General features: G+C 44.2%; 1 protein-coding gene across 2 annotated transcripts in view; it reads left to right on the forward strand.

Moving 5' to 3' along the window:
- Positions 1–1681: 1681 nt before the first annotated feature.
- The window catches only part of SATB2 (SATB homeobox 2), a gene marked incomplete at its 3' end in the record, with an annotated part of 128047 nt that continues 114166 nt past the window's right edge, over positions 1682–15562 (forward strand). Inside the window, exons 1-2 of one of the 2 annotated variants that reach the window (XM_080620594.1) lie at positions 1682–1715; positions 1991–2209. In XM_080620594.1, coding sequence (XP_080476720.1) covers positions 2041–2209 — 169 coding nt within the window. In that variant the 5' untranslated portion in view covers positions 1682–1715; positions 1991–2040. Of the gene's footprint in view, positions 1716–1738; positions 1752–1990; positions 2210–15562 lie in introns of those variants that run through there. The other variant, XM_080620595.1, reaches the window with a different exon arrangement.

Raw genomic sequence — 15562 nt, forward strand, 5'->3', positions numbered from 1 at the left:
CGGCCGGGCTGTGCCGCCCGCTCTCAGCTCCCCGGAGGAAGCGGGACCGGCCCTCGGGACGGCAGCCCCCGCCGCACCGGAAAAGTTGCTGCCGCCTCGCTCCGGCCGAGAGAGGTTGCGGGAGGGTCCCCGCCGTCGCTCGTCGCCCCGGGAGGGTCCCGGTGTGGCAGGAGGTGGTGAGGCCGCACCGGCTGCATCGGATCGACCCCGGCGCCTGGACTGGATGCCGGTGGCAGCTTTGCTCCTCCCCGGTCGGTCCAGTCTCCCCAACTCCGGCTTCCCCTCTAAGACCCCTTTCACCCCTTCCCCTTCTTCTCCCAGCTCCTCCTCCTCCTCTTCTCCTACTTCCCCGGCCCTCCCCCCAGCCCGACTGCCCCTGTCCTTGCGCCCTTCTGCCCTGGGTCTCTCCTGTCACCGCCGCCTCGTCCTGCCGGGCTTCCCCTTCCCCACCCAGCCCGCCCTCCTCCCTCACTCCTCCCTCCGTGCGGCACCGCGCTCGCTTTTCGTGTGCGAGATGTATTATTTATTTATTGGTGTTTAATTTCCTGCCAGGTGGGTCTCTGCCTCCCACCCCTGGGCGCAGCGGGCCGGCCGCCCTGGGGCTGCGCGGGGCGGGCCGGACGGGGGGGGGTGTGTGAGCTGCTGCGCGCCCGTCTGCGCCCGATCCCGAGATAGCACCGAGACTTGATTTTTGCGGGGGGGCGGGAAGGGGGAGGGGTGTCGGAGGCGAGGAGGGGTGGCGATGTTTGGGATGCACAGCCCTGGGACGGGAACGCCGCGCAGACAGACAGGCAGACACACACACACAGGCGTGCACACACACCAAACCCGACACCAAGGACAACCCCAAAAAGGACTCACTCTGCCTCGATGACTCAACGCAACTAATAACCGTTTCTCCGCTCTCTGTGGCGACTCCCTCCTGCCGCTGCTGTCGCTGGCAGAGGAGGGAGCGATTGAAAGTGACACACCGGGGGCCGCCGCCGCCGCTTCCCCGCGCCGCCAGGCACCCGCCACCGCCGCGGAGCCCGGGGGAGCGGCGCTCCCTCCTCTTCTCCTCCCCCTGTCTCCCCCGGTATTGATTTTCTCCTCGGAAGGTGTGAGAAGTCGGCTCCCTTTCCCCTCTCCTCCGCGCCGCAGCCGGCGGCCCCGCGGCTCCCCGCCCCCTCGCCGCGACCTCCCCGCTCCGCTCGCTGCCCGGGATCCTCCGGGAAGGGGCTCTGGCCCCTGCCGCCCCGCGCAGCGCGGGCAGCCGCCCCGGCCCCGCCGCCTCGGCACCCCCGGAGGAGGGCAAGGAGGGGGCTGGGGGTAGGGGGAAGCAGTAGAAGGGAAGAAAGCGGCGTGAGAGGAGGAAGCAAGAAAACTTTCCACCCTGGATTCTCTACTTCTGATCCATGGACAGAGCCCAACTCAGCCAACTTACAGACAGGCTATAAGCAGTAAGTACAGCGGCAGCTCCCGGGAGCTGCTCGCTAGAGGCTTTCTCGCCAACAGCCGGCTACTCGGTGGCTGCACAGCTGGCCGGCGCGGGGGGGCCGTGCCAGCGGGGCCGCCCGGACTGGCAGCCTCTTCCCCGCGGCTCCCGGGGGCGGCCCGGGGCTGAGGCCGGACCCGGGGCGCAGCACCTGACCGCGGCGGGCAGGTGGGCTGCCGGCCGGCCTGCTCGGCGCGATGGGGGGCCGGGGTGCAGCGCTGCTTGCCTCTGCCCGCCGCAGGTTGGGGCCGTGCAGCGGGACCCGCGGGCCGAGCTGGTAAGGCTGCCTGGCCGGGCCGGGGCCGTCGAGGTCGAGCTGTTCGCTTTCAGCGGGGGTGCTTTCTCCGGCGGTGGGCGCGGGGCAGCATCGTCCTTGTCCGGGCACTCGCCTGGCTTCGGTGGGCTGAGCAGCCCGCGGGACGCGCTGCGGGGGCCTGGGCGGGCGAAGGGGACCCGGTGCCGGGCGGCGGTTCTGGCCGGCGGTCGCTAAAGCGCCCCTTGTTTCTCTTCCCCTAGGTCCTTGCTCCTTCTACTGCGACCTGCCAGCGGGAGCCGCGTCTCCGAGCATGGAGCGGAGGAGTGAGAGCCCTTGCCTGCGGGACAGCCCCGACAGAGGCAGCGGGAGCCCCGATGTCAAAGGGCCCCCTCCCGGGAAAGTGGCCAGACTGGAGCAGAACGGCAGCCCCATGGGCACCCGCGGGAGGCCCAACGGCGCCGTCACCAAGCCCGTGGGAGGTAACCGTGCGGCCGCGCTCACGGCGACACTGCCGTCCTTCCCGGCCCGGCTTGGCGGCCCCCCTGGCATGGGGACAGTTGGAGGGCGGGTCGGCACCGTGCTCGGAGGGGCGGCAGGTTCGTGTGGCGGCCGCCGGGCTGCTGCCCGCTTTCCCTGGAAAGCGTTCAGCTGCTCAACACCGCTGCGGTGCTGCGGTCTCGGGGCAGGACTTGTGCGGCGTGCAGAGCCCGCTCGGCAGAAGGCCGCCTTCCCCAGGAGGCCACCCCTAGGCCCGAGCTCCGGCTGGGCGGCTCACAAAGGCCAGGCCTAATCCCGAGTTGAGCCATGCCCTCGGCGCTTTCTGCGTGAGCACTGGCGGATCGCGCCGGGGCAGTCCGCGGGCAGCACCCTGGCCTGGCCGGCGACTCCAAGGGGACGGCATCGTCTCCAGGTTAGGTGCGGGCAACCCGGCTGCTTTCACGGGTGCGGGTGGCGTGAGTTATGTGTGTTACACGCACCGCCACAGCGCTGAGAGAGGGTTCTCCGGGGTGGAAAAAATGGCAGCGTTTATGGTTGCATTTAGGGATATGTTTGGGGTGTTTTAGTTTCCATAAGTAGCATTTTGTAGCAGTTGTGAAAGGGCAAAACGCGGGCAGGGTTTAACTCTCAGCCAAATTACCGAGCATTAGTTGTTCAGCATTCCTGCGATTCTCTAGAATACTTCAGCTTTCATACGTACTTTGGTATCTAGTTGTTGGTCAGTTCTGTGTTTAGAGCATGTTTAAGTAACGCTTGTGGTTGCTTTTGTTTTCCCGTTTGTTCTGAGCAGCTAAACTTTCCAGTCACTTCTCCTAAATACCCTCTTTTTTTTTTTGTCATTTTGACTCTGATGTTGTTGCGTTTAACACGGTGTTCCTCATGTTAGGAAGAATACCTTTAAAAATCTTGGAATTAGCCAGATGCTGTGAGTAAAATAATGCAGGGCAGGCCACAAATAACTTTACCTTAAAAAACCCCTCATCTCCTTGTATTTATGTTTTAAAATGTGCAGCGTGGCAACACATAAATGTAGTTGCTTGTACACAAAGAGTTTGTGTAAATGACACTTCAGGAGATACTTTGATATGGTCGTCACATGACTCTCTATTACGTGAGGTTTATTTAGCAATTTTACCATTAGATGCTTGTTTTAGACCTCTTTGGCTCAATAGGCTTCCTAATTGCTGAAGTTTGCTAAGGGGCTGCAGATTTTATTTCATTTTAAAAGCATAGGATTCATTTATGTACCTAATGAAGGGTAAGAGATCTCACCAGTTTTTTATGTTTCTTGGATGACTATATGTCTGGATTTTTAACGTCTGCTTTTTGTTCTTCCTACCGTATGGGGAAAGAAGAATCAGCTTTGCAGTGAAAGACCTGTAGTACTATTCCATTTACAAATCAGTGGAGGAATAATCTGATGAATAATTGTAAAAATTAACTAGTTAATCATATGGAAAGTAATAGATGTAGTTTTGGATACCTTTCTTGAGACTGAGGCATTATAGCTGATTTTAAAGAGAATGTGAGAACTGGAACAAAAACCTTTTTCTCGGGGGCATTTATAGAAATATACTTTAAAGGAATATTTTTAACTTTGAAATATATGTTGCTTTCTAATTGCAGCTGTCTTAGCCAAGAGAAATTCACCGGCTTGTATAGTTATATTGGTGGTTCAGCTTGAATCTGGCCTGTTAAGTTATGGAAGATTTCTTCCACTTAAGGCAAAGACTCTCATTTCTGAGAGCCAACTTTTAAGAGCTTACATTTTCGTTCATTGCTCTTAAGCTCATTTATAAACTTGGGGTAGATTGGAGTGTAAAAGTGTTTGGGAATAGGAAATGCAGGAGGCATTTTATTATTTTTTGTTCCTTAGCTGGTGTTCTTTAAGCAGTCTCAATCTCTTTGGTTTTAGGCTATTCATAATAAAGGTTATTCATTACTCCTTATTGATACTGAAAGCAAAAAGAAAATTATCTTTGTGTGAATACGTACCTAGGTTCTATAATACTCAATACTAAATTAGTTAAGCTGGATTTTTTTTAATAAGATAATGGTGCTGTTTAAAATTGATTTCATTTTTTTTTCCTCCTGGAACTGCTCTCAAGATAAATCAGTGTAGTTAATTTCCAGATATATTTTTTTCTCTGCTCTTTGCAAGTTTGATCTTTAAGAACCTGTGTGACCAAGTGATCTTCTTCTGAATGCAGATCACACCAGTTCGGGTATTTCTGGAAACCTGTGTCTTTGCAGTGATTGCTGTGGTGTTGGTCATTTTTTCACTTGAGTTGTGAAATACAGCTGTAGACGTTCAAGGAGATGCTGACTTAACATACTGGCAAATTAGTATAAAGTGTCTCTTCAAATAAATATTAATAAAGGCTCTTTTAGTATTGCTCCTAGTGTTTGATAAAAAGGAAACTGTTGAAAGTCGTAGTGAAATGACGTCTAAGGCTTCAGCTGTCAGTCTTTCAGTTTATTTGTATTTTTCAAGCTCTAAGAGGTGCTAGTATTTATTGAATGTGAACTTAATTTGGGAAAGAAATGAAATATTTTTCTGGAAACCAGAGACCATTTTAGGTTTTATTTTATTTTAGTTTTATAAAGTGTATCTGAAGGTTTTGAAAGCAAAGACAGATGCTAGCAATTCTTTTTTTCATCTCATTTTGGGCCTTAGATATGTAAATGCTGAAATTCCTTCCTACTTGTCAGGTGGCTTTTTGGTGTAATAATATCTGTTTCTGAACTTAATCCCTGAGAGCAGAGCAATAAGCTCTCAACTAACTGGTGCTATGATGAGCCTGATGACCTTTGGTAACAAGTTTTATAATCGTAGTGTTTGCTGTAATTATTTTTCCAGTGACTTCCCTGAGAAACAGAGAAATATTGTAGTGCTGTAGGTGTTTTTAGCTTTCTTTCTAGGTTTATGAGTGAAAAGATGTATTAAAATAAGCTTTTGTAGTGCAGACAGAAAATCAATTATTCTCATGAGAAATTTTGCCTTATGACTCTCCTTTTTTTTTGTTCCTAACCTGAATGTACTTAATTCAAAGGGCCATTATAGCAGCAATAATAAACTAGTGAAGGTCACTAAAAAGATAAACGGGGTCTTAAAGGTTGTGTTTAATAGGGGATTTAAAAGTTTTGGTACTGTTTACGATGTTGTTAGCGTCAGGCCAGTGTGTTAAGAGTCCAGTTCCAGTTTGCCTGACTAACCCAGTGCTTTCTAAAATGTTTCAGCAGTTCTCTAACCTGTCTCTTTAAAAACCTGCATGTAATAAAGCATGAGTGTTCAGATGTTCAGGAGAGGCAGGTTTTAAAAAGGTCCTTGGCAAAAAAAGGCTTATATTGCTTTAAAAAACATATGAAGCCTGGGAGAGAGTTTAGAGCAAGCAAGAGCACTATGGTGTTGACAGCTTTATATCCCTGTTGGGTAACATTCACTTACTAGAATTGGCGTCTCCTCTCAGTTAGTAATTCACTCCATAAGGATTAAAAAAAAAAAGGGGGATGATTAATGGCTCGGAAACGTATATTTACAAAATTGTTGATTGCAGTTCATGAACCTGTTTGTGTATAAGTGGATGTGCTTATATATGTGTGTGCGTTGATTTTGAAGAGCATAGATAATAAGCATCGAAAACCTCTGAATGCAGCTTAAAATGCCAGTGTGCAAACTGAACTGTTTTGAAGTTTGGTTTTGCTGAAATAGAAACGTAGAACCAAAATATAGCCAAGAGAAGGTGTTCAAATTTGGAGCAGGAAATAATTGCAAAAAATTTGCTGGTTAGATTAGTTTCATGCAGCCTGATAGTAATACATTCTTATTGATGGAAGTGTTAAAATGCGTGATTTAATTTAGAGAATAGTAACAGAGGAGAAAATTTTCAGACGATTCAGACTGAATGGGATGATCGGGATGATCGGTAGCTGTGGTTACCGTGCTCGTACAAACTCGGATGCACCAGAAATTGTATGCAGTGACTCTTCGGAGGGCTGCTGCTGATTGCTGTAAGCCCAGTAAAGTTCTGCTGTGTCGCAGTCTTTTCTGCTTAGGTGTAGTTAGAAGTCTTAATATGTCTCTGGGGTGACAGAAATGCCGACTGAGGATGGTTGAAGAGCTGTTTGTCAAAATACATTCTGAATATTTCTGCAAAAGTGTCAGGATTTGTGCTACCTTGTATATATTTTACAAGGACTTAAAGTGCTTTACTGGAGAGAAAATCCACTTCTGTACAGTTTGATCAAATTTGCTCCTCAGTTCTAAGCAGTTAGTTAACATTAAGCTCTAAATGGTATCCTGAAGGGAGTAAGGAGGTATGTTTCACTTGTCCTTACCAATTGAGTAAAGTGAAAGGTTAAGTTTTAGATAGTCTTCTTGCCTGGATCCTAGATGAAGAATGTCTCCCTGCTGCCTGAAAGAAGTACGCATCAAGATATAGAAGCGTGAAAGCCACAAATCCTTGTTAGTTCAGGAAACAGCAGTATGTGAATGTATTTTATGTTTTATCTCTTGCAGAAGAGTTGGAAAGTGTTGCTTTGTACTCTGATATAATTCAGTAGGGATTATGAGAAAATGTAAATTCTTGGATTTTATGTGTTTCTGATGCATAAGGAGGAAGAGGCTTCTAATTAAGCAGGAACAGTAAGAAAAGAGAGACAGTGATTTCTTTTTCATGCCTGATGGCTAAAAATGTGTTTCTGGTCTTTTTGCTGATTTCCACCCCCACCCCCCTTTTCCAATCGGATTATGTCATGTAAATAGAATAAACAGAGCAGTCACTCCTGAAGAGTCATGTAGTGTATCAGCTGTATTTTTTGCTGAGGTAGAAAATAATAGTTTTTCTTTATGTGTTTCAGTACTTGGTCTGTTATTAAAATAAAGACACAGTTGGTTAAAATATACGTCCAATTGAACATACGCATTAAACAGAATACAGGGTATCCACCCATTCGGTGACCTAGGCATAATTTGATGTTTGGAGTAATTTTGGAGCTCTAAGTTGCATCTACAGAAAGCCACTGACAATTTTGAATTCAAGATTTAAGATTTAGCTGTAGTAAGATTTTATTGTTTCCCACAACAATTCCTAAGTGTGTCGAGTCATCTCTCCGCTTCCTCCCCACCCCATACCCATGGCCACGTTAGTTAACTGGATGCTGTTATTTCTCATCGTGGACTAAAGGAAGGAAAAAGAAACCAGCATCTTTGAAAAAGTCAATGTTAATTCCCTCCCCGAGCCTTTATAAACTGGGTCCTGCTTTTTCTTAGTTTCACTGGGATGGAACAGAATATATTTACTGCCAATTATTTATAGGGCAATTGTTTGAGAACGCCCGCTAAGGTGAGTCTGTGAGTGACTCCCCAGAATTGTTTTATGCCTGAAGAAGATGGCAAAATCATATTAAAAACTATAAAGATGCCAGTGAGGAAATGTGCTTTCAGGAAATTAAATGGCGACATATTTCTCACTCAGAATGTAGATGGATTCAGACATCGAAGGAAGAAAAGCAGTATTAAGCTTTTATTGTTACGAATAAACACTTAAAAGTGAGGTATAAAGATTCCTTTCCTGAATAGTTAATTTTGGGGAGTCTTTGTATTATATTTAAATTATTTTACTGTACTGATTATTTTATCTGGACTTGAAAGTAGAAAAAACCTGGCATAATGTAATTGTAATCAAGTCATCATTTCAGCAGACAGCTATGTCGTATTTAAATCTTATAGTTTGTAGCACAGACTTTCAGATGGAATCAGTTACTTTAAAATACCTTTGAAAGTGTTTAATACTCTTCAAGGAGATGCTAGTCTGAATATTTATTTTTGCAGTAACTTTCTAGCATTGCTGTTTTCCTTAAAGCTGTCTGTGTGGAATGGGGAGGAAAAAGGCCACAATGGTGATCTGGAGCTTAAATAAAGTACTTGGACTGGTAAGGTTTTTGTCATTCCCATTGACACAGAAGATGGTAATACAATATGGCATCCATGATGTTGTAAAATGAAGACAGGTTTACTACAGTCACATATTTATATTTGCCAAACAGCTATGTGACCTGTTTAGGAAAATTCTTATTTTTGTGATTGAGCAGTCCTCAACCTGCTTTTAAGTCTTATTTTTAAACGTTTCAAAATAACCGAAAAATCTGTAAAACTTGGGAAGATTTTATTTCGAATCCCTAATTGCAAGGCATAGATAAGTTAGGCCTTTAATTACCATCCCTTATAATTTAGTTAAATTAGTAACTACTGCTGTGTTTTAGGATTAAAGGCCCAGATTTTCAAGGTATAAAGTATTACCAGGTCCCTTTGAATTGATACGATGAGGGTTTGTTCAAGATAACCTGTGCTTGATTCAGACTCTGTAAGTACTGAATAAGCGTGCTCTCCTTTTCAATCTCAGAGTGGTTTTGAAACCAGCCTGCTGTGTTGAGCAAGGAACGAATGCCCTTTCTAGCTTAGAAAAAACTGTCTTGTGGTAATTGGTTCCTACTGCACGAAATGTCCTGGGTCAGCTGCATCGGTCCCCACAGTGACATATGTCACTAATGCAGATGCAAGGAATAGTCACAGCAGACAAAAGGCAGCTGAGTGTTTAATGGCTTTTGAGAAACGTTTTCTAGCCTTTAGACATACTAAAAACATTGCCCTCCAACAAGCTTTGTACTTGTTGCAGAATGCTCATCAGTGACATCTCTGCTGAGGGGTTCCATACAAATGAGTTTACATTGATTAGTGGTACACAAGGCAGAAAATACGCTTTGCCGTTTAATTCGGGGGAAATTGTTAGCACATCTAGCTGGGGTTCTGGTGGCCATTCACAAGTGCTGACTGCTTTAATGCATGCTATGTTCTCAGCCAGCAGGTCATGTTGTCCATATTATCCCAGTTCTATACTTAGGAATTTCCTTTTTTTTTTTTAGTTCCTATGCTTTGTACCAAAGCACGTACTGCAGCTGTTGTGTGTGCTTTGTCCCTGTCTTCGTTTGTACTCCTCCACATGCTAGTATAGGGAGAATACTTCTTTTCATATATCTGATTTTATTTCCTTCATTTTACAGAACTTTGAAAAACCCCATGAACTAGTATTTTAAGTTGTTTTTTCTTTCTAAATACCTGTACTAACTCTGCTGGTATCCCCTGAAGGTTTATAAACATACCAAGATGTCAGCTTTTGTCTATTAGCAATTTAAGGCTGCTGACATTGTGAAACCCTTAGAAGCAATGTTTGGAAGTTGGTGGGTTTTGTTTTGTTTCGTTTGGGTTTATTTTTAGTATAATTCTTACTCTGATTGTTAAAGATGAGAACATTGACGTTGCTAATATTTAAGGACTTAGTAAAATCTCCTTCCAGAAGGCATTTCCACTTGATATAAGGCTGCACAAATAATTTACAGAATTGCTTAAAAGATGAAGCGAGAGCCCTGCGTTGCTAATATCATAAGCTGGGCAGAGATCTCATGTCTGAACTCAAGGTAAATTTCCTGGCAAATGCTGAATGATTATTGATGTTACATGCAGCGATGTTAGGAAAAGAAGATTGTCATTATTTGTAGATGCTGTATGAAAGGAACAGAAAGAACTCGAGGAAAATAGGCAGGTAGCTCTAGATAGAGTTTAAGCACATGACTTGTTTTATAAATAGAAAATTACCTAATAGTAAAAATTGTCAGTCATTTCGCTGTAAGTGATGTTCTTGTATTAGATGGACATGCAATATTAAACAGTCTGAGCACAACTGTACCTTGTTAATAGCAATGTCAGCAAGGTAAAACAGCTCAGAAAGAGATTAATAAAAATAACCTGTCAGACTATATTTTATATGAAGTTGCAGCATCTCCTGAGATAACCATACTCCTACTACATTTTCAGAGTGCAGTAGAAATGTCTTTCACTTAAATATGCTCCCTCCTTATTTGTTCCCCAAAGACGCATGCTGAGATGAAAAGACACTCTATTGACAGCAGATCTTTTCAAAAGTACTCTGTCTGGCAAGAAATGTTGGGAGGGGAGTTTCTTGTATGAAACCCCCTGATTCGTATCACTGCATACAGCCACAAGGTTACTTTCTGTCTCTCAGACATTCTGTTCTACTTGGGTAATGTTGAGAAGCGAACGGCTTAGTCTGTCTTCGCTTGCGTATCGCCGATACTTCACTCTCTGTAAGTTGCTGACTTTGTCTGCATTTGGAGGGAAACTTCAGCTAAGTGAGGAGACTTGCATAGAAGTATTTACCATCCTGGTAATCTAAACTCACAGGAAGTGTTTTGTCATAAATTTAGTTGACAGGCGTATATTGGAAGGGAAGCATGTCATTTTCAAAAATATAACCAGACTATTTTTTGAGAGTCATATAAATTCGTATTTTGAGCATATTTTGGTTTATATGCATTTCCATTATTTATATATTAAAACTAGATGTGCACAGTTTCCAGCCTTAATATTTTGAGTGGTTATTAAGAAATGTAGTTATAAATTATGAGTTACACAATACTTTGGAGTAAAAGGTGATTTTCATAATGTCTCTTCCCAACTTACAAATAACTTTTTTGCCATAATACAAACGTGCTAGCAGAGCAACATGATAGATGTCTCTTTAAGTATCGTAGTAAAAGAAAATGACTTGTATTCAGAGGCTGTGGATAGTTTATGTTGTTTTGGACCCATTTCCCAAGCAGTGATCGAAAACAGATTACAATAACAATTATACAGTCAGAAGATGCAATATCCATTTCTGTTTTAATTGAGTGAAAGAATAATAAAAACATCATTAAGAAAAATGAGGTGGACCTGTCATACACTCTACCAATTTTTAGGCTTAGGGAAAATGCAGAGTAACAGAAGTGTGAGCTTTTTTATTTTATTTTTTATTTTTTTTTATTTTTTTTTAAAGCAGAGTTTGTTGTTCAAGCTTGAAGTCTGGATGGTAGACTGTATGGGCTCCTGTGAGCAAGTAGGTAGTAAGAAGGGGTGCTGCTTGACAGTAAAGCTCAAGTTAGGCGTTATCTGAGTGTCTGAGTTTGGCGTAATAATGAATGTAATGTTGGTGTCATTGGCTTGAACCTTCCTGGTTATATTGATATGATCATGGTGTCAATTTTGACTTGCCAAATAGGTGAGCTCAGAGAATGCCATGGATAGGTAGAAAGTAGTAAGAATGACTTCTTTCTCCTTCAGAATAACAAGGTGTGCTACTTTATGGTTTGTGGGTTTTTTTCCCGTTACTTTTGCCTCTGGAAATCTGTGGATGTATATGCCAGTAGGAGTACCTGGTCTCTTAAGCCAGCGCGGCCTGAGGACTGACTGTTCTGTGACTCTTCAGCTGCCTCAACATCTTGGTCTGCTGATTAAATCCTATAAAGGGAAGGGCTTCGTGCTGGCACTTTTCCTTGAGAAAGGACCTGACTGTAGGTGAGGGCCAGAAGCTGAGGGAAGATGGCTCTGCATTTTCCTCGAAGCCGAATCCTAGAGCTGTAAGCAGAAGTGTCCTTTCTGCCATACCATACTCTGGGAGAGATTGATCCTCTCTACGGTAGCCTTGGTTCTCCTCGTGTACCATGCAGTTTTATAAGTCAACATTTGGAATGGCATCTGAAAGTGAACCGGGAGCCAGTTCAGCCTTTGGAGAGCAGATGTAATCTGCTTTCTTTGGCTAACACCTCTCAGCAAGCACATATATTTGCACTAGCAGAAGTATCTGATTCTCCAGGGTAGCTCTGTGTCTGTATGTTGTAGCAATTCAGCCTGTTGAACCCCAAAAGCACGGAATGCTGACTTTTCAACAAGTGGGTCTAAACACAGTAGGTCAGCCTATAGGTAGGTCCTTCCCACTCTCTCCCTAAAATATTGTTAACTGGCTGAACAAAGTAAGTGTAGCTTGCATACCTGAGAAAGAGGATGTACCTGTTAACTCTTTCTTTGTTCCTTGACCTCTTGACTTGTTTGATAAAGATGTGGTAGTTATTAAAAGCTGTTAGGATAATGTGACCTGCTGGCTGATAGAAGGTGAATATTCCTAAAAAAAGGATATTCAAATGAATAGTTGTCAAACGTGTGATCTTGTCTATGTGAAAATGAGGAGTGTTTCCCTCACACCTCTTGCTCTTCTGTCCTTGAAAAAGAAAGAACACGAGAGAATGCCACTCAGAGCTTGCTCTCTCTCTGCAGTGGTGTAGGATGTGGAAGATGGAAATCCTAAGAAAAGGCCAAGCCCTAGATGCCAGTTCCTGACCTATAACAGGCCATGGGTGCAGGCTGTCTGAAGATGCTCTGCATATTGACTGGTGAAAAAGGAGACAGAGGGAGAACTTAGCTGCTTTCTAGTGAACCAAGTCACACAGTGGCTTCTGCTCTTTCTTGGTTGCGGTTCACTCCTCCATTTATTTTCCCACTGATGATCTGATGAAGATTTCTGTGGTCTCCTTATACCAGAAGAATACCATCTAGTAATGATGTTGCCATAGCAGTAGCTGAAAGCGGAGCAGGATGAAGGGCTCCATCAGTAATCATTGAGTTTGATGACATTTATTGTGAGACAGGGTTTAATGTGGCTTGTCCTATTGTGTGCATACTTGTAACTTTTGCCTGTAACCAGTCCTCCTGTATCTGTTGATGTTGTTACTTAGAAATGAGGTTTTCTAATGCTGCCAATATCTAAAAGACATGAGGGAAAGCAGCAACCATTACAATGGTTGCAATTGCATTCAGCTTGTCTTACAGCTGGAGCCTGCCGTTAGACTTGAAGACAGAGATGTAGGTGCAGTAGCTCCATTAGACTCTCCATCAACTCTATCTGGTAACATAAAGGAAGGGTGATACGATTTCTTCTTTTTCTTGCCAGGGGGGTGATTCACAGAGGAATGGACATAAAAAAGAAAGCTTGCTGGTGTGTCCCAGTGGGGATCCCAAAACAGGCCCGAGTGTGGTACGCAGTTCTGCTCCAGAAATAAAACCTCAAACCAGCTACAAAAGCTCTTCTGTTACATTCCAGGGGACTTGTCCCAGTACCAGGAGACTGGTTAATAGAGCCTTCATTAAAATGGTTTTGCTAGAAGATGTTTTTTTTGCTTTAAAAATTACATAACATGGTGGATCTGCTAGCACCACCAAAGTTAAGGGCTTATTAGTGGTTCCGGTTTTCAGGGTTTAAAAATGTTGGTCATTAAAATTAATTCTGGGTGGAACTTGGCTTAGAGAGTCTTAGCCCCTTAGGCGGGTTTTGTTACGTAGTTAAGAGAAGAACAACAGAAAGCAGTCCCCCAACCTAAAAACCCCTCCCAAACCCTAAACTTGTTTTTAAGTTACAGAAACCAAAGCCTGAAACTTATAGGAAATTAATGGCTTAAGATGATTTTTAAAAAACCCACCAGTTTAGTTTGAAAGTGTTTCCTTCACTGGTTTTGAGTGAAATTAGTGTATTTTCCATTAGTTCATAATGTAAAGTACTGCTGTGGGGTATTTTGTCTTCTTTTTTAACTGGGAAACAAGTTGAAACAACTGAGATGTTTTACTTAGGAAAAATGTAGCCGTCGTGTCTTCACCATTGCCTTTTGCCATGAATGCTTGGACTCAGTGATCTTGCGTGTCCTGTCCAACCTTCATGATTCCGTGATTGGGTTCTATGAATTGGGAAGCCTGCGCATGGTTCTGGCTGAGGGCATGGTGCTGGTATCGCCAGGGGCAGTGCTGCAGGTCTGGGGCAGCTGGCAGGGGAGGCTGAGCTTTCTGCTAGAGCAGCAGACAGCTGTTTGTGCTGCCTTCTGACTCAGGCTCCCTTAGAGCCCTGTTTTGAGGTTGCCATTGCTCTCCCTTCTCACTCATTTAGGTGGAGAGCTGGAAGCGGTTTATTCCCCTGTTTAATTGCTTCTCCCTCTTGGCTGCCCTGTGTGTGACTGTCCCTGGATTAACCGGGTGGCACAAAGTGTCTCAGCGTTGGGTTCAGATTTGCAGTTTGGGTTGGGTTAGTGCAACTAGTTTAGCAAAGGAGGGTAGTTACCAGAAGCAGCTGATCCACTTTGACTAACAAAAGGCCTCATCTCCCGTGCCTAATAACACTTCTGTCCCGGGCACACAGCCGGAGAGGCTGTGCTAGAGGTAAATACTCCGTATCCCCTCTCAGTTTCCCATTTCTCATTTGTCTCAGCACATGCTCTGAATGTGGCTTTTCTTTTATACTGTTTTTCTTGAGAAACTCAAGTATTATCAAATCAAGTTACGAGTTTCATAATATGTTTCTGTGGTGGAATAGTGGCCTGAAATATTTCGTGTTAAACAGTAAAGCTGTTATTTCAGCTAGGAGAAGGATTCCTTGGCTAGTTAAGCTGTCAGAAGCAGGGGACATTGCAGAGATGTTAGTGACTTCTCTGTAAGATTTCCTGAGATCTGGGATAGTTGCGATGGTTTGGAGACTGAAGCCACAGAAAGGACTGGAAGCTGAAGAAGGATGTAAATAATATCTTGTGGTTTGCATTCACCATTGGCTAAAATATAATATGTAGAAATGCATTTCCTGCCTCCAGATTTATTGAACATGCAAAGCCAGAAAAAATAGCTGAGGAGGAGGAGAAAGATATTGTCCTTAGTTTTACTTCCTCTGGCCCTTCTAAGAAGAACATTCTACAATATAATGTTATTTAAGCTGATTTTGTTTCTTTGGCAAGCGTTGTATTAAAATCATCTGTGGACTGAGCTCTTCTTTACCAAATTACATCCTGGAACAAATTATTTGCAATGGGCTTATAAACCCATGAAGAGTAGGAGTTTAAGAGCATCGCATTACTGGTTATATGCAAAATGAGATATCTCACGTTTTGTCTAGAGCACACGGGAGAGCAGAGGATTAGCAGGAAGTAAGGTCCTTGTTTTTAAACAAAACCTTTTGCTGTAATGAGGTCCTTGATGCTTTTGTTTTGCATAAGATTGTATGGTTGCAAAGATCCTGATACAGTGTCATGTATTTGACATAGAGATGTCCCACTGGCCCCTGTCAGTGTGCACATGCAGCTTTCTTCACGTGGTTCCGAGTGGTTAGTGACAAACAACTGCAAAGTCATTCCTCCAGTCCCCATTAAAAAAGATTTATAGGGAAAGAATTCTCAGCCTCGTAATGAGACTGTTGTAAGCTGATGCTCAATATGTGCAAGGCTGAAACACAGCCCATTTACCTAAACCAAGCATTTATTGTAAATAAGTGCCGACAGCTTATATTCTGTCCGATTTAATTATATTTATAGTTTATGGAGTAGCTTGAAAGTGAGCCTTAATGGACATGACTAGCCCTTTGCTGAAATGTGTGAGCTCTGTCTCTTCCACCTCATCACCGAATTGCAGTGGC

This window comes from Psittacula echo, assembly GCF_963264785.1.
Source record: "Psittacula echo genome assembly, chromosome: 6".
Lineage (NCBI taxonomy): Eukaryota > Metazoa > Chordata > Aves > Psittaciformes > Psittacidae > Psittacula > Psittacula echo.